The sequence below is a fragment of the Ornithodoros turicata genome, chromosome 5, assembly GCF_037126465.1.
Source record: "Ornithodoros turicata isolate Travis chromosome 5, ASM3712646v1, whole genome shotgun sequence".
In the NCBI taxonomy this organism is placed as follows: domain Eukaryota; kingdom Metazoa; phylum Arthropoda; class Arachnida; order Ixodida; family Argasidae; genus Ornithodoros; species Ornithodoros turicata.
In genome coordinates this window covers 58,743,899-58,767,337 of record NC_088205.1, presented here as the reverse complement: position 1 = coordinate 58,767,337, position 23,439 = coordinate 58,743,899, and the positions used below count along the sequence as shown (strand labels likewise).

The 23,439-nt window shown below is 46.6% G+C and overlaps 1 protein-coding gene across 1 annotated transcript in view; it reads right to left on the bottom strand.

Annotated features, from left to right (window-relative positions):
* Positions 1–23,135, bottom strand: part of LOC135395887 (uncharacterized) — a 215,481-nt gene extending 192,346 nt beyond the window's left edge. The window contains exon 1 of the mRNA XM_064626974.1: positions 23,061–23,135. Within this exon, the coding sequence (XP_064483044.1) occupies positions 23,061–23,135 (75 nt within the window). The remainder of the gene's footprint in view (positions 1–23,060) is intronic.
* Between the last annotated feature and the right edge of the window lie 304 nt (positions 23,136–23,439).

Genomic DNA, 23,439 nt, shown 5'->3' with positions numbered 1-23,439 from the left:
TTCTGCTACTTGAGTGAGAAGCAGGTACTGCTTCACTAGTAGCACCTGTTTCTTCGTCAAGTAGCTGAGAAGTAGCGCTCGTTTCTCTTTTATCGCTAGCTTTAAATAAAATTCCTGGACACGTTAGAGCAAACATCCTGTATATATGCTGACGAAGCTATATATATCCAGACCTGAGGGCCCTGTCGACGGCAGAGCTTCCGCCGTAACGTAGACGACGCCCCTAACTTCTATAACGTTTAAGTTCTAATTAATACTTTTTGTTACTTCCCCTACTTTTGTCCTCTCTCTCCCATTCCTCTCAACCTTCAGTATAATTACGTAGCTGCCCGACCCCAACTTCAACTTTTCAAGATATCACTGTTTTTTACGCCTACGCATTCTGCTTTTGTAAAGCAGAGTGCAGGGGGAGGGGATCTATTTATTCTCACAGGAGTGGTCAGCCAGAAAGGACGGCTTGCTATTTGCCTGCGGTAGTTAGAATGCGGGATATCTACGAGAGAGTACACTACCGTATTCCGCATGAGCTCAACCCATTGCCCGGTGAATTCAAAAGTTTGGTTTGGTTATTATATTACGTCAATTGTAGAACTGTACCCTTCTATGGAGTGTATTCGCCCACATCACGTTGTGACGTGGCATGCGCGTAAGCTCCTCCCACTGGTGGTCACTTTTCGTGGTAGCGGCATTTAAAGATGACAAACTGCATGCGCGATTTTTCAATGCGGCGACCATAGTTTTCGTAAAGGAAAACGTCAGAACGACAGTGACGAAGTTGTCTTCGGAATAAAATAATGGGATGGACGCGACGGGATTTCAAAACACCATTCTAGGCTTTGTTTTCGAGCAAACGCTAGATTATCTCGGCAGCTGCGCCGAAGAAGTGACCACCACCATAGCGGCCAAACGCGTTCGTTTGACGTCATGTGTAATTCTACATTTTATAAGATACGTTGTATCATGAGTTGAATATGTAACATAAAGCTATATTTATATTTATATGTTTACAAAAACGCATCTTGTGTATTAACGGTAAAAATTCAGTGAACTGCTGAAGAAATGTTAATAGAAGAGACTCTGGACGAGAGCTGCCGATATTTGGAATAGAGACAGTTCTTTGATAACATCGGCGGCTCTCGTCATTAAGCTGTTCCATTAACATTTATGTAATAATATTTGTTTAGTTCAGAGGGCTCTGAATTCATGAAGCACACAACGGCCACTGTTTCAGACTTGCAAACAAGTTAAATGTCTTAAGCGGATGCTTAATTTAGAGCACGGATAAATATGCACTAAAAACTCCCGAAACATGCATGCAACTATATGCACTGAAAAATTTTCGAAACACGCAGTAAAGAAATCATCAATATACGCAATGTTTTTCGTTGTTCTAGGTACGAGAGCAATGCACCAGATGCCTATTTTTTAAGTGAGTGTTTTATTAGGGATAACACGGTAAAATAACGCCGCCTTCGTTTTGCAGCACACAACAAAGAATAATTGCGTCACAAATACAAATATAAATCATAGAGCTGAAGGCTTTGCGTTCACGATCGATAAAATAGCGTAAAGGCAGACTAGATGATGAACGAAACCCACGACGAAACAAGCCTGAGCATGGGCAACACGAAAAACACGAACATACACATGTGTTCGTGTTTTTCGTGCTGTCCATGCCCAGGCTTGTTTCGTCATGGCTTTGCGTTCGGCACTCCATCCTGCCGATTAAAATGCGAACACCTCCAGTCTTCGTAACGGTAATGTGTCGAAAGTGAAGGACGTCCCATCGGCCATGCAGGCAGTCGAGGAGGATACGCGCTGAACACCACATCTCACTCCACAGAAACATGAAAAATATTCGATTCCGACCAGAATTTTCGCGAAAAACGACCCAACGTCGCCTGAGACCAGCAAAACCCTCCGTGAAAAAAGAAGTAAACTCTCACACCTGAAAATATGGCAAAATATGCACTTTTCATGCACTTTCATGCGAAATATGCCACAACGTGCAAAACGTGCATTTATATGCACCGTGGAACCCATCTGATCGATCCTAAACCAAGACCAAAAGTGTTTGACGTTGGCCACATGTCCCTGACTTGGGTTCAGCTTCAGTTCAGGTTCAGCAGAAAACAACAACAACAACAAAACATGCATTTGCATGAGAATCTGCGTTCTATTTATTATCATAAAGACTGATAAAATTAACTTGGATATTAAAAAAATGATGGGACCACTTTGAGAGTTTCTGTGCATCACGGAATGGCTACCATGATAGTTGTTTGTTCGTTTGTAAGGAGGGGAAAAAGAGAGGAGAAATTGAAGTCCACCACCATGATGGTCTCGAGTCAGGAGCAGTATGAATTTGCTAATTTATTACGCCCTAATATGTTATGCTTAAAAATCGAGGACACATTTCACGTTGAAGAAGCAAATTGGTGTGAGGCAATAGAAATGATGTCGCCAAACGATCCGTTTCTGGAATAAAAGTCGAACGACTTCCTTTGCGTATTTCTCCCGATGCCTGGAGCGTTGGCATTTCCGAAAGCTATCGGCGCTTCGATATTTTCCGCACATAATGAATACGTATTATTCCTTACTCGTAATAAAAAGCTTTCAGAACTTGTACACTATTCATTCCCTGAGGGAAGATGTCTCAAAACATGCCATTAGTATGTCATCCATCGAACGTAAGTGCTTCGTGCAATAAGCCTACAAAAACGCCACTCGACAAAGTTCCAAGAGTGGCGTTCTTAAAGAAGAATTATTTCGGATAGCTTGGCGCCATTGATTGGAGCGCAAAATATTATCTTTTGAACCGACGCCTTGTCTTCGCTTGAAGACAACGCGGATATGTTTAAACGAGACTGCATAATAGCTAGGTTGGTGATTTTCGGTGATCGGACAATTGGCGAATTGATAAGTTCCCCCCTCTTCATGTTTCATCCCGTGTTGCTAATGGGAAGGGTCCCGGAAGGTGAACCCACAGCAACTGCTTTCAATGACGACCGTGTAAGCCCGCAAACAACAACAACAACAATAATAAGTAATGACGGTGTACGGATGTAGTGGGATGTTTCGCCGCTGAGGGGGCGCCCTATCCCATTGCTTGAGCGGGAGAAGATGGTGAATGATGATGAATGTTCAGAGTTCACGCAGAAGCCCTGTTGCTGTAAGCCCGCACAAGAAGCTAAAGACGCGCCAAATCGGGAATTTTACGTTGGACTGTCAGACCTCGTTGACTTGAATTCCAACATTGATTTCTTTCATAGAGTTATAACTGAAGAGAGGGGGAGAGAGAGAGAGAGAAAGAAAATAAAAATAAAAGTAGTTTGTTTTGTCGAAAAAAAAAAAAGAGTTTTCTGTACACCATTATGTGTTCCATCCGGAACCAGAAAGCTACGAGTTCTTCATTTCTCTACGGTAGGCCTTCTCTTCTACGACTCATAGGTTTCCACCAATTTCTTCTTCTTTGTTGTTGTTGTTGTTGCTCGGAACACTCTATATAGAAGCCCATTTCTAGTTTAAGAAGGCATCATGACCAAGAATGGCTTCACCTTTCATACTCCCACTGAAGCCGGCGCAATCGTGCGCTACAGGGTTGCAACTACGGGCGCTTAGAGGAAAATGGCTGAAAGCGCGGCGGTACAGCGAGCCTTCAGATACGCGACTAGAAGCAAAAAGTCCGTAGACAAGCGAAATAAATATTCTATTGAGAAGTTTGGTACGATTCATCATCATTAATTTATCTGTTGTTGTTGATACGATGATGCATTCATATGCGTGATGTTGAATTATGAAACAAGCCCAGCCTTTCGGAGATCCACGGCAGAATTCATGAACGAGCCTCGACTCGAAACCCGACTCGAGCTGCTCCTCGAGGCCGGTTTTGCGCTTCATAACTCGACCTTGACTCAAAACGCTCCTCGAGTGGAGGAATTCCTCCGTGCATTCCTCGAAAATCTCGAGGTAGCATCGGTGCTTCCTCGAGACGGCTCCTCAACTCGAGTTTGGCTGGTGTCATGGAGGAAGACAGGTGATTCGCTGCGTCCGTCGACTGCGTTTTGTGCCACGATGGCCTTTAACTGGGTGCTGACAACGGTACCACTGAACGACAACGTTCAATAAGGGATCATCAAACTCCTTTTGAACATTTTGATGATCACGAGTTCCTCATGTGGTATACGGTACCGCTTCATGAAGACAACCGTACGAAGCCTTTTGGATATATTACCGCAGGAGGAAAACGTGTGCAATCGTGGGCTGCCGCTACTTTCTGTGCTACAGCTGCCCGTCGACATGTGATTTTATGGCGTTAGGACTTTTTGAACTGCCACGGGAAACATTGTGAATGTGTCACAAAACGACGGCGTGCCGCGTTGTGGAAAAAATCCCACACCTTCTTGCAAGCACACTTTTCAAGACAAGGTGTAATAAATTTACCTTCTATCGCGCTATTTAGCACAAAAGAAGGTATGTTTGAAGGATGTTTTCACGCAAAATGTGGTGCAAAAAAAGAAACAGTGCATTGCTTAATGTTTCTATTTCTCCGTAATCTTTATACTGTATCAAGCTGGCCCAACCCCTGCTCAAGCTATTACCGAAACGGCTCAAAAATCTTTCCTTCACCTTTTCTTTTTGTCCTTTTTTTTTTTTTTGCAGTCGAAGACAAAGCGACAAAGCGTGCATCTTTCGTCTCAAACGGTCGCGAGACTTCTGTCGCATCCCTCTCCCTTTTTTAGGGTATTTGGGAGATGTCCCAATAGTGTCACCCCAAGTCATAGCCATGTTTTCTTTGTGTTCTTTTTCTTTTTTGTAGTAGTTGTTCCAATAGTGCGAATTCCATTTGTTGGGTCAGGTAACAGGCTCCACCGTTTAGGCAGAGCGCGAATGAGGGCCATAAAATTTCGTATACGACATGCTCGCGGTGACTCCCTAAGAATAATCTCCCCGATTCTTTGCTCGGGACGTTGTTGTAAAACCTTTTTTGTTTGTTTGATTGCTTATAGCTACCCTCAAGGCGTTGGGTAAACGTAGCAATCCGCTAACAAACAGTCATTCACGCCACATATTGTAACATAATGAAGAGTGACAAGCAGTGATACCATCTTTCATATTATTTGATACGAGGTGACTATGCCATTAATCTAGCTGCTGCCGTTGTGGTTGTAATTGCCAGACCAGAAAACTAGAAAACCTATCTGTCTGTTTCCCTGTTCGAAACACCTGCTCCCTTCTTCAAACACTTGCAGTCCTTTGTGTTTTTATTTGTAATGCACGTGGTAAAACTCCTCCTGAATAAGCAGAGGACGATTTTCACTGTCTGCTTAACACTATAGAAGGCAGTGATGTAGTCGATTGGCTCATTGCGTTGCTTTCTTGTAATCAGCATGTAGTATTCCACTGCCTTGCCAGTGTCATCTATATTGTTTTCGTACAATATGTGTGAACTCAGGGAGCTGTGGAGATGATTGCACTGTTGTTTGCTCCATGTATCAAAGGCAAAAATGTAGGGAAATTGTTGTGTATGTACGCGTAAGTATCGCGTTTCCGAGGGTGCTTAGTTGTCTGATTTCTCAGGCAAACCATTAAGAAGTAAACAGATCACGTCATACTATACAGCTATCACTACACCGGGAATCTGCATGTTTTGCAAGTTTTTTTCCTGGGTATACACAGCTTTCAATAGAATATATTTGCACGTTTTGCGGCCATACAAATACAATGGTGCAAATTTTAACCTGGATGAAAATTCATATTTTATAGGTTTGATGACGCATGGTTTGATTTGTGTTGTATATTTTTGCACGAATGCATACTTCGCCTACCAGACATGCGAGAACACAAAGAGGGGCATGTCCTCTTAATCTTGCACATCTTGCCTGTTAGCACGGGGGAGAGGTGACGTAGGGATTCGTAATGATTTTGCATCTGAGGCTCAGCATTGCCTTGAGGTGCTTGCTACATGAATATGGCGGCGCAAAATACAGCACACAGACGAAACAATACTAATGGAATAGAAATAGAAAGAAATGGAAACGTAGGTCGCACTAGTGCGACCAGCTACAATACTACTCTCTCATTAAACCAGTTGGAAGTTCGGCGTTGTAATATTGTTTCGTCTGTGTGGTGTATTTGCGCCGGTATATTCTCTAGTCAGCATATCGCGACGGGCAAACAGCAGTGTTGCCACTTGAGCAAGCGATTTTGTCGCTAAATTTAGCGACCTTTGGCGCTGTGGTTTTCTTAGCGGCTCTGCCGAGCGATATCTTTTCGTATACTGGGATTAGCGACCTTCTTAGCGACATTGCAGCTTATTGGGGGATTTCTGGCGGCAGTGGCGAGCAGAAACTTTAGGCTACATCTAATTTGCACTACCCTGAAAAATTCCTCGGTTCAGGGTGGAAGCACATAGACGAAGGGAAACGAGTAGATAACATATACAATAGATATAAGATCTCTACAAGCATACAAGACTATCTCTACAAGCTTATTTAGCTCTGCTGGATGGCAGACCCTTCGTTGTTGTTAAGGTTCTGGGCCCTTGGACACCCGAGCATCAGTTCCACGCCATACAGGCATTTGTTCATCATGCATCATTGCTCAGACTCCAAGTTGGCGGATACAGTGTGACTGACAGTGTGTGTGAGTTACTGACTCAATGTCTTTGTCACTCATTGTTTTGATTGTAGTTAGCCATTTTTTGTTTTCCTAAGTGATCTGGAGTAGCCGGCTCTCGTAATGAGTGCCTATTTCTCCATTTTTTTTTTCTTTTCTTATCAACTCAACTCAACTCAGATATAAGATTTGTGAAATGATCACTGTTGAAATACTACTACGCACTCGATGTGGCAACAGTGGCCGTACTAACGTCCCACTAATCTTAACTGGTTCTTTCTGTTGCTTTCCTTCGCATAAATCCTTGCTGTGAATTTGCCTCATTATACTGTACCCCATCACTATCCCGTCTAACGCAGAATTAGACAAAGAAATCAAAGCTATGGTAGTTCTGCGCTTAACCTAATTAGTAGTTATCTAAGCAGACGAAATCAAAACAAACGGATCAGCGATCAATAACATGTTGCCATATGAAATTTATTTTCGATTCTGGAATCACAGTGGAATGTAAGTTATTTTAACCAGCACACAACCTTTTTTTAACCAGCACCACAACAATTGTGGCACGCGTTGAAAAGAATATGAGAAAGCGAAAATGCACAACAAATGACGGCATTCTGCGCCTGCAGTGACGAAAGCCACCTTCGCTGCCTGCGGCATTGATGAGGCGATCAGGATGTATCACGTATACAGTCATTAGTTCGAGCTATGAGGCGATAATCTTTGCACAATTACGCATTCATCTATTTTTGATTTAGCGACTTTTTCAGCTGATTTTTGCTGCCCCAGACTCAGAGAAAGTGTCAACACTGGCAAACGGGGATACGGAACGAGGACAGCAACGGGGCTTGTGCCGTAATTTTTTTGGAGGTGACCGTAGGAAGCCTCGTCTTATTCTTCTGAAATCTATTGGTCGGACCGTGAGATTCTCCACCGCGCGAGACCGGAGGTCTGACCGAGACCCGCGCCTCAGAACAGCATGTGTATGCTGGATGAGGAGGGTCTCGATATTCCCGGTTGCAAAATTCCCGATTTCACGGTCTCGAAACAAAGAAAATGCTCGATTGCTTCGTAAGATGACATGCCGACACGAGGATGCGCGGGGCCGCCTCTTACAGCAGTGCTTGGAGGCTTCTGGTGCCATTGCCTTGAATGATGGTTCCCCGACTTTTTTTCGCGGGCCGTTGTACTCCAGCTGCTTAGATGTCGCTTTCTGCTCTGCAACACTTGCCCCAACACTGCAGTGGATGCCTGCTTTGGATATCATGGGTAGTGACCACCTGCCAGTGCTATAATCCCATAGAGGGATGCAAGGTCTTCCTAACAAAAGGAGGCTTAGAAATTGGCAAGTTTGTAAGTCACGGGTTGAAGAATTGGCTCCGTGTTCCGGAAGCCTGCAAGATTTTACACACGCTCTGATGTCCAGCCTCTCTATGGCAACCAAGCAAGTCTCTGTACCGCCAATGCACTCCTTTGTCGATACTGAATTTGAACGCCTCAGAGCAATACGACGTCGAGCAGAGCGACGGTTCCGCAGAACTGGACGTCCTCGAGACTACAATGACGTCTGTAAATTACGATGCCTTATACGCAAACGCCTTCAACGCCTTGGTCGAAAGACCTGGAAGACGTCCTGTTTCTCCCTTTCCCCTTATACGCCGGCCTCAAGAATTTGGCAGGTGATCAAGACCCTCAGCTGCCCTGCTGTTGCACAGGAGACGCCCTTCCGAGCACTGGCGCTTCGCCAGAACGTACCGGAATTAACTGTTGGCGACGATTTCTGCCGTCTCCTCACCCGTCCATCCTGTGCCTCCTTAGGTGACGCTCACAAGCAGTCTACCGAAGATGCTCTCAAGGTAGTCGACTTCCATTGCGGTGCCGGCGACCCTCTGATGAACCTAGATTTCTCCTTCAACGAGCTACAGTCTGCAATTTCTGTCGCAAAGAAAGGCTCGTCGCCAGGAACCGACGGGATCTCATACCCTGCCCTACTCTCTTTGGGACCTCAGACGCTTGGTAAGCTGCTGTGTCTCATAAATGAATCTTGGAGGGACGGAGTCGTGCCTGACATGTCGAAGACTGCCCGCGTAATCCCGGTGCTGAAACCAGGAAAGTCACCAAGAGAGCTAGCATCATTTCGGCCCATCAGCCTCACGAGCTGTGTCTACAAAATTGTTGAAAGGCTAATCCTAAACAGCTTCGACTGATTCCTGGAATCCCGAAGCTTCCTGGATCCAGCGCAGGCAGGCTTTAGACGGGCACGTAGCACTATGGACTGTGTGATTAATGTGGTATCCCACGTGGACAAGGCTAGTGCTGACGGCCTCCTCACGGTTGCCGTTTTTCTGGATGTCAAGCGAGCCTATGACACCACAAGTCGCAGTCACGTGCTTAATGGGCTTTTTACTACGGACGTCACGGGGAGAGTCCTTAGGTGGATCTCTGACTTCCTGCGAGACAGGTCTGTGTACGTGAAAACCTCAGAAGGCGAAAACCTTCATCACGGTACAGCAGCTGGTGTCCCGCAGGGAAGCGTCCTTAGCACGCTCCTTTTCAACGTTGTCATGGCCGCACTACCCTCTCTCCTGCGACGGGGCGTCAATGTTAGCTTGTACGCTGACGATATTTGTACCTGGTCTTCTGGAAAGCAGTGGCCAGCACTACAACGCCGCCGACAAAGCGTTCTGAACATTGTAGCCTCCTGGCTAGGACAGGTATGGTCCTGTCCATTGAAAAGACTGTTTTTGCCCTTCACACGCCGTCATTTGAGGAACCTTCAGCTCTACATTTAAGTGGACACCTAGTGAGGCGCGTTACGCACCACCGGTTTCTTGGTCTCATCCTCGACCGCAGCTTATCATAGAGATAAGCTGTGTGGTTCGTTGATAAGCTTTGTTGTTGATAAGCGTTCTTTGATAAGCACGGTGGTTCGGTGCTTGAAAGACAGAGCTGAGTCCCGACTGAATGTTCCGCGCTACCTCTGTGGTACTCGGTGGGGGCATAATTCTATGGCTCTTTTCGGTCTTCACCGGACCCTGGTACGTCAGGTGTTGGCTTACCACCTTCCGGTACGTCATCATCTCTGTCCCACATCTGAGCAACTGTTGGAGACCAATCAATCAAGAGCATCAAGACGTGCCTCGGCGTCCACAAGTCCACATCGACTGCTCTTGTCTTCGCGGACGCCAAGGAGCCACCTGTACCCATCGTAAGGCTCGATCAGTCTCTTAGTTACTACATGAGGATAGCAACTCGCCACCATTGACACCCCTTAGTGCGCGCTTTGATCCGTCGTCCAGCGTCTGGGTACAACCAAGCCGTTCACGCCCCATCATCCCCAAGCACAAACCTCTGCAGAGGCACCCTGTCCCGCTCTGGGCCCTGCCCACACCCCCTGTCCGTGTCGACGTACCTGGAGTGTTCTCGAAGAAATCTGCGTCGACGGTTGTTCTACTGCAGCTCACTTTGGCCATACTTGACAGCGATAGAAGGAGGATTCAGGTTTTCACTGACCATCAAGGACGCGATCCTACTCTGTTTGTGCTTATGTGATCCCGCAGTTGTCAGCTGAAGGATGTGCAAGACTGTCACACCGCACGTCCGCGGCAGCGGCGGAACCGTACGCGATCTGTATACCGAATCCAAGTCATTAGGCAGTTTTAGGAAACCGTTGGTAAGGTTATCCTGCCTATCGGAACCAATCGTCGTCGTGTGTGAGTCAGAATCTTATCCACTGATTGGTTCCGGTTGATACGGTTCGACGGAAGCCATGTTATCAACGGTTTGCTAAAACTCTCTACTATCTACTCTGCAGGATCGGGCTGTCTGTCTGCAATGGTGCATGACGTCCTTGAAGTGTACTGCTCTGTCGTATCACGGGGACACGACATCCAGTTGCAGTGGGTCCCTAGCCATTGCGGTGTTCCCGGAAATGAGGCTGCGGATGCAGCTGCCAGGCCAGCCCATCTAGCGTGTGGCGTTCGCACCCACCCCGTCTACTTCACAAGAGGGGATGCAAAGAGCACAATAAATGCAGTAGTGAAGCGTCTGAGCAGGGAACACTGGTGTTGATGCGTCCCATCTTCCTCACTACTGCAGAAAGTGGACCCGGACCTGCAGTTTTTAATGCCCCTAGCGCTCCCCCGAGCCGTTACCTACATCATTTACCGGCTCTGCCTCAATATTCAGCTGGCAATATGTGGCAATGTGCTGGCAATAATATGTATAGGAACCGTTTTTTGACGAAGGGGTCGGGATATTGACAAGCAAGGCCAAACGTGGGACCAGCCTATTGTACAGGAGGATAAATTAGATCCGCAAATTCCCAAAAAAGAAAAGGGGGGGGTTAAATTCCAGTGAGCTGAAAATCTGGACACTGTGGGAAAGTGTGCTGGATACGGCTTGACGAGGAAGGAAATTATTTTGAGTACTGAGTAGCAAATAGTGGAAAAGTATTTTAAATACTACCTTAAAAATACTTGTCGCAAAAATTATTGAGTAGAGTACCAAAATACATGAAAAAGTATTTAAAATATAGTATTTTGAGTACGTACTCAAGATACGTACAAGTCTGACGTCCCCCCCCCCCCCGGGCTCAAAAAGTCCACCTGGCATGTAACCTGTTTATTAGCTCAGCTATGAGTGACATAGGATATGAACAAAACACTTGCATTTACGGTTTTGCAGGACAGGCTGAACGCGCACAGAGTGCCGCCTTGGAAATACTTGCCACGCTTGCACATTAATTGACGTGCACTTTTTAATTGCTCCCCTGATTAAAAAAAAAAAAACGTGTGAAACTATGCAGTGGTCAATGTTCTAATGTGTAAAATTATGCCGCCTATCAGTTAAAATGTGCTTGTAGCTTGTAACGGACCGCTCTACATCACACGTTGTCACAGGGGCATACTTTTAATGGGGAAGTAGTGCTGCAGCCACGCTCTCCGGTAGTGTAGCGCCGGGCAGGGATTTCCCTACACCCCCCAGGAGGGTTGTACACCCTCCCTGCATTTTTGCAACACCCCCTAAAATTTCTCAGGTGACCCACCCAGCTCGGCCACCAACATGTTCTCGTAATGAGTCCGGCGCAGCGAATTACATCCTGTACTGTCAAACTTGGGCTGTAGGACCACAGTCATGCAGATGATCGTACCATGCATTTGTCCAAAATCATTTGAAATTGACTGTTCAATGCATATATCGTGCGCATATACGAGCAAAAGTGCGTGCGGGCACGCAAACTCAATGAGGATCATCGAGAACCATTTGCGCCCAACTGAATCAAGCAAGGTATTCTGCTTGTTTTCACCGTTGGTTGCAAGGTATTCATTGAGCTTCGTGAGACAAGTTGCTAGTCTGTTTTCTTTGTCGGTCGTGTGATTATGCATCTTAATGTTGAAATGCCGTTCATAATGAATCTGTATTCTAATGTACTGTGTTCTAACGTAACATTGACAAATAAAACGGGAAAGCTGCAAACATATGTCACCATTGTGCCAGAGTTCTTTCAGTGTCTACAGTGGCGTATCTAGGGTGTGGCAGGTGTGGACAGGTGCCATGGGCGCCAGGTGAACCGGGGCGCCATTATGGGGTCGGGTGTGAATGTGCCAGGTCGGGCACTCAACCTGGCACATTCATAAATGATCTGAAGCACCCGCTATTAGAGAGGTTGTAGTGTGAAACCTAGTGCGGACCACACGAAAACGCATCCCCAAGGACATCGTGTTAACCATGTTGCCATGGGCGCAGGTAGCTCTAGATACGCCACTGAGTGTCTAAGAAAAATTCCGTAAGTGGAACCTTCACAAAGCATCCCCCCCCCCTCGCTTGAAAGCTCGGCACCCCCGCAGCAGTGAATTTCCGGGGATATCACTAGCGCCGCACTTCTGCAAGGACATCAACTGATTTTAAGAAGCAGAACCCACGGTTCTTTGGAAGCACCATTTGAAATTTGTAATACATTTTTGCACCAATTGGTGTTGTGATCTTCGCTAGATCTTCCCCTGAATTCTTCACAGCGTCCAGAAAGTGGCAAAGCAGGGCTCCGGACGCTTCAAGCTTTGCAAAGCACTTGGCCAGAAAGACAAACTGTGATGTGATGTGATAGAAGAAGAAAAAAATTGGAAGTCACGACAAGGTCATAGACAAACTGTGCTTGCACAGTCCGCGCCTGAATAGCAAGCGCCGGATCTTTGAAGACAGTCTGCGCTTCCTTAATGGCGGTACTGTCTTCGGGATTCAACATGTCAACGACGCGCAAAATGAGTCGCAGAGAAATCAATAGCGTGTATATACTCATCTCGTAATAATAGGTTGAGGGGGGGGGGGGGGTGACGGAACCTCCGGCATTTCTGCTCTGTAGATCTCTCCTCGGGACGGTGCCTTTAGAAAAACCTTCTTTACCGATGATATCATTTCGTTAAGAAGAGGGTACAAGACCCGCACTTCCTCAGCAACACGGTTCGACCCATGAGCCAGGCATGTCACATGTACGCACCATGTTTGGATAGAACACCTTCAAGGAATCAGCCGCCTTCACCATATATGAAGCTGCATCAGTGTAGAACAGCCGAAAGTTTTCACAGCCTTCATCTAGCCACAGTAGTTTGAGACCATCGTTTACGAACCTTGCAGCGGTGATGTGGTTCGTCTTTTCAAGCATACGGCACGCAAGTAGGTATGGCTTGCAGCTTCCACTGGCATCCAGTCTCCCAACAACCAAATAAGCTACATAACGGCCACCACAAGCGTCTGTCGTTTCGTCTGCAGCTGTCCATATTGGACCACTCCCATGAGAATGCTGTATTTCATCTAACGCTTTTTGGTACAAGACCCGCAGACAGTTTTTGCGCACCTGCCCGCATCCCGCCCACCAACGCCCTGCCCTCAAAGCTCTCTTCGCCATTCTGGATACCATAGCACTTCAATCCTTATTATGGAAGGGTTCATTGTTTCATTCCCCGCATCACCACCAGCAACGGAGTAGAGCGTCGCCCCTGGCGATGAACCTCCCCATTCACCATCACACAATAAAGTTGTTGCTGTTGTTGTTTTTGCGCACGTTGAATCGGGCGGTAGCTTTCTGTGGGTACATTGCTCAAAGAAACTCCGTAGTTGCGACTTTTTTTATTATTTCGTGTTAGCGCCGTGAAGCAATTGTGGCTATGTGGACAGACGGAGACAGGAGAGAAAGGACAGCAGGAAGGAGTGGGGGACAAGGGGCTAGTATGCGTCCTGGGCAGACTTCATGGGGAACTGTGCCGACATTCGCCTGGGTTCGGAAAACTCAGGGAAACCTCAGACAGCACAGCCGGTGGTAAGATTCGAACCCACCACCTCCCAGTCTTCAGCACGCCCTTGGCTACCACAAACGAGCGGGACGCCCTAACCAGCTCGGCCGTGCCGCTGGTAGTAGTTGCGACTTCTCCAGCTTATGCCACAGACTGTTTGCAGCGACGAAGGTTTCACAGATGTCCATGACGGATTTGTCAAAGTCTGGCGAGTGCTCAGAGACTGGACGAGTAAAGGTTGGGTCGAGCTCTCTCTTCCTGGCCTTTTGGGAGACACGCAAATGGGACCGTCAACTGACTGCGGCTAAGTGGTCTGGGGCAGCCAGTCCGATTTTGTCGTGACTTAAATCCCCATTTTTTTCTTCTTTTTCCATCACATCTCATCACATACACTGCGTGTACTGGTCAAGCTGGAACTTCTTCTATGCATTGACCTGGGCATAGTGAATTAAAAGAGAAGCAGGTTACCTCCACGTGAACCGCTTCCGGCAAACCTTCGCCACGGAAGGTGCGTTACTGTAGACAAACAATATTTGCACCCGAATATTGCCTAAGTATTCTCTGATTCCTGTTCTCGAACGCCTGTGGGATCGCTGTGAGCGTTTATACGCCACCACCGCGTACAGCCACACACGAGCTACAAAATGCAAAAAATACACTTCTTGCAAAAAAAAGCAAAATGCAAAAAATACATAATCTTCTCGCAGATGGGACATAGTACCTTCTCATTCACCGTGAAGTCGGTATATCCTGTCGTCCATCTTTTGAAGAGACACGCATTTGTATGCATCAGTGATCTCGGCATTGTAACAAATGCTGCGCTTGCAGTGAGACTAGCACTGTAGACGTCAAGAAAAATAAGCAATACTTCGCAGTGGCACCAATAAAGCGGCACACGTGCAAAGCAGCCGGGCGACGCCGGCGGAGAGAAAACGCGCGTTGTAGAAATTTTTGCCAGATGTTTATCACATTCTTTCCTCGCGATCACAGCGGCATGACTGGACCCCGGAATGTGTGGAACTGGAATATGTAGCACATACTCGAAATATGCATCTACGTGCAGACCCGGTGCTAGGGATGTGCGGGGCCTGAAGCAAAGGCACATCAAGGGGCTTGTTTCACACCAGCAGTAATGAAAAGATAAGAAATGATAAGATTTTCGCAGTGGGAGATTTTAGCAGTACGGGAAATGGCAGCAGGAGAGAAGGGTGCGAAATCCTCGGTATAGCTTGCAGGGTTGCCAGATTTTTCTCAAAAGTGAGACTTTTTCTCATCACATGACGGAATGGCACATAACACATTCTTCTCTCATTTCTGTTTTAGTCGAAGGTCGCGCGACCGATTAAGTGTATACTTGATATTTAAAAAAAAAAAAAGTAATCCCTGGTTGAGGGCTTCGTGCGCGGGGCTTATGCAAGCACGGCCTAAGGCGGTCGCCTTACTCCCATTCCCTTATCGCCGGCCCTGTCTACGTGTTCAATACGCATTCATATGCACTTAAACGTTCTAAATATGTTTAAAGACAGTCTCAAACGTGGTTTTACAACGTCTGCACGCAAAGGCATAGATGGGAACAATGTGCGCTTGCATGTCAATCCGAACTCTAATGTTTATAAACACCAGGCAAAGTTCGTCGACGAAAAACTAACCTTATACTCACACGAGACGCAACAATCATTTTCTTTATTTATTTTTTATCCTTGGTGTACGTGAATGGCAACATGACACCAATTTAACGAGCCATATTTTATACGTGCTGGTTTTAAAAGCGCCAAAAGCAAGACGAAAACGACGACACACAACGAAGCGCACTTGCAACAGTGCTTTAATACAAAACGTGCACGTGCCTATTTATAACACGAAGAAGTAGGTCCAACTCCAACTCCAACGAAGAAGTTCCATTCCCTTCACTTCTATGGGAGCATGTGCATATGCAGTTCGGGGAGAGGGAGGATTGATGTTTTTCTTTTTTGACCTTTCGATTTTTCCTTTTCATTTCTGTGGGATTCATTCATTTTAGGGGCTCATTATGGGACACGATTCATTCATTATGGGAGTAGCAGGATTCGTCGGGTGACGAATTCAATTTCTCCCCCTTTTTTCTACATTCAAACTCAAACTCAGCTCAAACAAAGAAGTGCGGCTTCTTTCTCTGATAAAGTGACAGAGGGACACCTGACGCTCTTTGTTCCACAAGTGTTTATCAAGAACGCTTGAAGCAGCTCTTCTTCCTGTTTCTCTCGCAATCTCGCGTGTGGTTCCGCAAAGTTCCCTGGCCGACATTGACGTTATGTTTCCGTAAACGTGTATTCATACAACGTCCGGTTTGCGCGATGTAGGAACATCCGCAGGATGACGGGATGCGGATGTGGTACACACACCCTACGCGACGATCGGCGAATATTACTTTTCGGTGGTTATATTTTACGATGTATTACGAGGTAGCGTGAAGATAGGTGACAAAGAGAAGTTGTCTAATTATCTCGTGCTAAGCCAACGCAATCTCGTGCTACTGTAATTTGCTTTTGGGTTCATTTTTGCCGCGTTTCCGGAGGTCTGGAAAATTATAATCACCGAAAATCGGGAACCATAGCATACCCTGCGTACACCGTGTTTCTATAGGCCAAAAAAGTTTGCATGCAAATTTGGAACAAAGGTTGTGTTCTTTTGCGTAAGATGCGATGCGACATCCCGTTATCCTGCGGATGTTCCTACGTCGGTAAACCGGGCGTTGTATCAATACATGTTTACGGGGACACGCATATACCGTGAATGTCAGCTTTGTGGAATCACACAGGATATTACGGGTGTGAAGCAGAAAGGGAGCTGATTGAAGCGTTCTTGATAAACGCTTGTGGAACAAAGTGTGTCAGTTGTCACGCGATCCCTTTTTCAGAGGAAGAACTGGAATTTATTTGTGGGTTGTATATATAGGCTTTTGGGGAGCGGTGGTGTACGTTTTGTATGAAAGAAGTGTTGCAAGTGCGCTCTGTTGCGTGATGTCGTTTTCGACTGGTGCTTAGAGGTTTGAACTCCGGTATGCAGTACCAACAGGCCCAACGAGGTGTACTATCTATTTATTTTATGCGGTTGGTCCTACCCCTGCCACACCTAGGAAGGTCACACTGTGAAACACCACTCCAAGTAAATAGTAAAAAGCAGCAACGGTAAGTACCAGTGAAAACTAGTAAATCATAAAATAACAGTGTGAGAACAGACGTCTATTTGTCCTTTCTGGGCTGTGCGCATGCTCTTCTTGGCACACTCCGTGTGTCCGCGTAGTGGCCATCGCCGACGTAACTTTTCCGCTGCTGCTGTGTGGTTATCCAGGGTGGCTCTGGCTATGTACCTTCTACAACCACCTGCTTCGCCACTGCGGGGTTAGCTATATTAAAGGGGTTGCGACACTTGGTCTCAAGTTATCCCGGGTAAATGTAATTGCAAATGCAATTATTTGCACCCATGTGAACCCGCATTCCAAGGTTTACAGTAAAGGGGGTAATAGACGCGTAGAAAACTGGCACCGCGAATACCGAAACCCAATCGATCCTGCCGTCACGACAGACGTCTCCGTCTCCGCCAGTGAGGAAGCGCGAGAGAGGTCACGTGCTTACAACTACCAATGGGAACGGCCGGAGATATGATGTTCGAGCTTGACGGGTATACGTGTATACAAGGGTGTATATCTCACCGAGTACGACACGTAGAAAAATAATTCCTTTTACCTCAATACTCCAGTGTGCAATATAATGTGTGCCTGATATAATGAACCACATATCTATCAAAGTGTCGTAAACCCCTAAAGTAAATCAAGCCAATGAAAACAAAAATAAAATTGTATTTTAATTTTATGATCCACCTGTGTTCTCACACTGTTGTTTTGTTCTTTGCGTATGTCATGATTTACTACTTTTCACTGGTACAGTCAAACTCCTTTATAGCGAACACCTTTTTAACGAAAATACCACAACAGCAATTTTTTTTGGCGGCCCCGCTGGAGCCCTATAGGTCCAATAATGGACATCCTTTTTAACGAAAATACCTTTACTGTGAATTTTTTTTGCTGTCCCCTGAGTTTCGTTGTAAAGGAGTTTTACTGTACTTACTATTGCTACTTTTTACTATTTACTCCAAGTGATGTTTGATGATACCCTTCCGCGGTGTGTCCTGGCGAGAATCAACCGCATAGAATGTAGCTTGTTCGATAAGCGTAAAAATACCTTTCACCAACACTGGGGGATAAAAAAGAAGGGACTACCATCCTCTAGACTTTTTTTTATTCTGTGTTAGCGCCGCGAAGCAACTGTGGCTATGAGCGGCGTACAGATGTGGACAGATGGAGAGAGGACCGCAGGAAGAAGTAGGGGGACAGGGGGTTAGTATGCGTCCTGGGACGACTTCAGGGGGAACTGCGCAGACATTCGTCTGGAAAGTCTTCGGAAAACCCAGGGGAAACCTCAGACAGCACAGCCGGTGATCCTCTAGACTTAGTGAAGCTCCTCGGAGAATGGCCGAGGGATCTTAGACAGCGTGCGACAGCTTGTGGACATTGCAGCGCCTCTAACTTTTTAGACAATGATTTTTATTTTCAAGTGTTTTGGAGTAGCCAGCTCCGCTGTTTCGTAGGACCATCTCCATACTTCTCTTTCCTAACACCAACTCCAAGAGATAGGGTTATACTTTCTCGATTAGTGATTACTGCAGAAGGGTGTGACTAACCCCCAAATTCATAGATGTGACTTAATCTCGACTTGACTTGCAGCTGCCTTGGAAGTGTGTCAATGCTCTTCAGAAACCCTCCTCGGCTTGAAGCGTTCTTAGGCAGCGAGCTCGACTCGACCCGTGTGGTGAAAATTTCAAGACAGCGCTCAGGCTACGTTGAACCCGACTTGGGTAGCGGTCGAGTACGGCAGCTTCGGGAAGCCACATGACACTCATGGCGAATTCGTGTGGTCATTTCGTGGCAACTTTTTTTGCCAGATCCCGAGCAGTCATGTTCGCTTGGTCAAAGTGAAGCAATCTCGCGTGTTTGCGTGGCGCTTTCCAAGAGCCCGGAATTTCCCAGCTAGCACTTTTTTCGCCGGCCTCGATGCCGGCCGGGCAGCAGGTTGCCCCACTACATCCGGTATCGCCACATCCGCACTGTAAGAGTGGTGAGGGCTCGCATTGGCCCGCACGTCCAAGTTCGCGTGGGTTAGCAGACGACGAAATCAGAAGACGAGCAGGTTCGAGGAGGCAAACATTGCTTCCAGCACCGTGTGTCAGAGGTTTCCGGCACACGTCAAAAGAACCCCAGGTGGTCGTAATTATCCGTACCCGTACCCTGCGGCACGTGCAACCATGTCGCCGTACTACAGGCAGACAAACCTTACGTGAAACATCACGGCGCCATTATTTTATTTATTAATATACCAGCTCCCATGGCATCGAGGTTAGGATGATCGCTATCCGCGCCGAGAGTGGGAGGTGGCCGGGTTCGAATCCCGGCACAGGCTGTACAGTCTGAGTTTTTACCTGGGATTATTCTGTAGACATGTCGGCATAGCTGCCGCTGAAGTCGGCCCAGGGCGTGTACTAATCCCATTCTATCCCCCACTCCTTCCTGCTGTCACACGTCCACGTCTGTACGCCGTTTATAGCCACGCGGCAGTTGCTTCGCAGCGCTAGCACAGAAGTTAAAAAATCATTCCGCAACATATTCTGCTCAAATGTTGCAAATGTCCTAGAAATTGTAGCAACCTACGGAAACAGACTCTTCAGGAATTCCGGGTTCGGAAAAGCTAGACCTGTTTCATGATTCAGCATCACGCATATAGATGCATCATCGGGCCAAGTTTATTGCTCCTACTCCCTGACCGGCGCTCTGTCAGCAATTTTCCTCTAAGCGCCGGTATTTGCAGCCCTGTAACACACTACTACTAAGCCGCGTCAGCATTCACTCTACGTATAGATGTATTGTACTGCAAAATTACTTGTTCCTACACGCAAATTGATTGGGCTTGTTCAGAAGGCGCGAATGGCGCATTTTTACGAGACCGCGCATCCAGTAGGACAATATTCAGCTGTTTGCGTACGCCTCCAATTTTGCAAACTGTCCATTTGATCGACTATTTCACAAATACTACACAACATCCCGATTAGTCGTAGGAGTGTCAAATACTTCACAGAGCAGTGTACGGATAACATGGCACATACGACAATGGTGAGCTTCACACCGGCGCTCCGGTGGAGTAAAATTCCTTTAGCCGGCTAGCCATTCGCCGATACTGCACGAATAGCTCTGAGCCCTTTTTCCAAGACGCTGTCAGGATGAACTCTTTTCTGCGCTCGATTGACCTCACGACGACCCGCACACTGGTAGGCCGCTAATCCAGGGAGGAAGAGCCCTTGCTTCATAGTTTTCGACTGAATATGGCCCGGACACCACCGCTCCTCTCTAAGATGGGCCACCTTTCGTCACCCAACCGCTACACCTGTCATGTTGAAGGAGATATTTCGCACCTACTGCTCCACTGCACCCGTTACCGCCAACATCGTCTTCTCCTACAGTCGCGCATCGCTCGCCTCAGGATTTCGGACTTTTCCCTAGCTACGCTGGTAGGCCCCACTTCCCTTCTGTTTTCCTTTTTTTATCAGCATTAAACATATCCCCCCCCCACACACACAACATAGTGAGGTAACAAAGGTACTCGTTCAGTTCCTGCGGATCTGTGACCTTCTGGGTGAACTGTGATCAACTTCGTGGTTGTTTTCCTTTTTTGTTCATTTTTCTTTCTTCTTTTCTTCCTTTTTTCTTTCTTTGCTGGGAATAGCAAGCCGCCGTAGCGCAGGCTAACCTCTCCCGCCTCCTTTTTTTTATAATAAACGTATTCCCCCCCCCCCCCCCGTTTACAAGTGGAAATTTTCGAACCTAAATGGAACTTCGGGGATCCCAATATTCACCAAGACAAATCGGATTAAAAGCTTTGCCATGGCACAAGGGACGTTCCAGTAGTACATGAATGCTAAGTGCTGTAAGCGGAATACGTTGCAGGTGCTTTTAGGTTCCTAATATCGAACCTGAAAAGGTAAAGCTTGCTTTACGTTTATGTTATGTTATGCTATGTATGTTACGTTATTTTATGTTAAAAGAAACGCCGTCTATTCTGTGTCTCGGGATAATCCTAAGAACGCTACGAAGCTCCTCCAACTTGCACTATGGCGTTTCTTGGTTAACACGCTTCGTCTGTTGAACAGATGATCATGTGTATGGACTATACGACTTCAAAGAAGGACAAGAGTCTCGCAGCGCCCACTTGCATGTTTGGATTAAAGAATGGCAATTGATGAAAGGCAAACTGTTGGTGCCTTTTTATCAATTGTCATTCTTAAATCAAATAATTGTTCGTATCACAAATGACAAAAAGACGAAGCGTAGTACCGGATACTAATCTGGGTGTCGTCCGGCAAAATCGAGCAAAAATGAGCGGAGCTCCAGCATTGACGATTTATAAGGATAATATTCAGTTTGTACGACCATTTCACGACATTTCACGTGTTCACGCTGTCATACCGGCTGCCTGCAACGCTTCCTCGTCCCCTGAAATCGATCATCCACAGGCTACGTCTGAACGTGGCCTTCACTCCGTTCTATCGCTACCAGCTAGGCTGTGAGGATAGCCCTATCTGCAACGAGTGTGGTATACTTGCCAACGTAGAGCACATACTCCTCCGCTGTCGGACTTATATATCAACGAGAGGCGTACACTGCAATCACAGCTTGCCATCCTTGGCAGCCGCCCCTTCAACTTGTCGTGCATCCTCGGCCCTTGGAACACCGCGGCGCACTCCAGGGCGGCCGTACGTCATGTAGTTGGTTTTCTTTTTTTGTGACTCATTGTGACCCCGACAGCTCCCTCGGACATTCCCACCATCACGATCAAGATCGCCATCGCCACTCCGATCATCACCGTCATCTCTCATCATCGTCATCATTCATATTAGACCCACAAGCTATGGGGTAGCGTTCCACTCCTAGAGTGGAAAACCTTCCCACTTCATCGTCACAATATAATTGTTGTTGTTGTTCACGTTGAGAGACGCATATCTTGAGCGACCGCTGTGGGTGGCCGTGAACACATTTGTCACATTCTGCGATTTTCTTCACTAAGTAGCTTCGCTATGGAACGCCCCCAGCGACACGAATATACGCGCAGTGCGAACGAACCCCAGCAGGGGGGAACTTGGACATGTTTACCGTTGGAACCCATAGGAAAGGTGCTGACCATTCCAGATTGCTCTTCATGTTGGTGGGTGTTGTATTATACCTGTCGATCTAACAATCTTTTATCGCGCAACATTTGGCATTTTCCCTCCGTCAGTATAATTGAGGATTGTTTTCCGAGACGCGAAAAGAGAGAGAGAAAGAAAGGTGTGGCAAATATGTTGTCTCGTAATCATTTATATTTGTGGTCATATTTATAATAAGTGACCACAAGTATTGCGGCACATATATACCAGAAAAAATGGACTGCGCACGTTGAAAATGACCGTCCCTTGACACCATTCGCTAATGTCTAAAATAGTTTCAGTATCTGCTTATTAGATAAGAAATCGATCTAAACTGATAATGATAACTTGTGGCTTTACATGACGAGACAACTATGATAACGCGCGACGCCACATGCGGTCGGTCTGTGGATTAATTTTCCCCACCTGAGGCTCTAACGTTCGCCGAAACTCTCAACACACCGCAAACCGTATTTAGTTATCCAAACTGTTCGCTGACTTGGCTTGTTTTCGACTTGCGAACATCATACAGAAATTTCGTAGTTTATGATTTCGCTGAATTACCCCAGTACGCGTTCCCGTCATCTTTAGCTTCCAGTGGGCACAACAACAAAAGTATAACCAGCGGACGTTCAACTGCAAGCGTAGAAAATCACGAGAGTCCCGAAACAGAGTCCTATCTTCAAGCTGTCATTGCTTATCTCCCACGGAGCTATACTTTTAATTAACGTGTATCACCAAGTATAGAACTTTCAAACTCACCGGCGTCTGAACTGTGACCGCGATGCTATTAGGAGGCCGCACGAATAATCTACGTTCCATAAACATTATCTTCCGTCATGTTCATTAGCCCAGGCAAAATTCGAACGGCTTAAACGCACTCACCAAGGTGTAGATTGCTGAGGCGAAGCTTCCATTCCGCACCGACTTCCAACAACAACATGACCGGAGCAGAGCCATGTCCAACTCTGGCGACCCCTTCTTTCATCCCTCCCGCGCAGCCGCCTCTCACCCTCTCCCTCTCTTTCCCTCGCTGTTTGAACACGGGTTTCCTCGAATGCCTCTTTTCCCCACCAAAAGCGAAATCCGACGAACCGCTAAATGCGTCGGCTAATGGACACGAAGGGAATTATTTAGTAAGAAATCAGGAACCTGAGTGAATGACAGCTCTTTCGTAACGAGAGTTAGAGCGATCTCCCACGTGGCACCGTTTCTGAGTGCATGGAGCTGTATGCGGCATTCTTCGATAGATTGAGATATTATT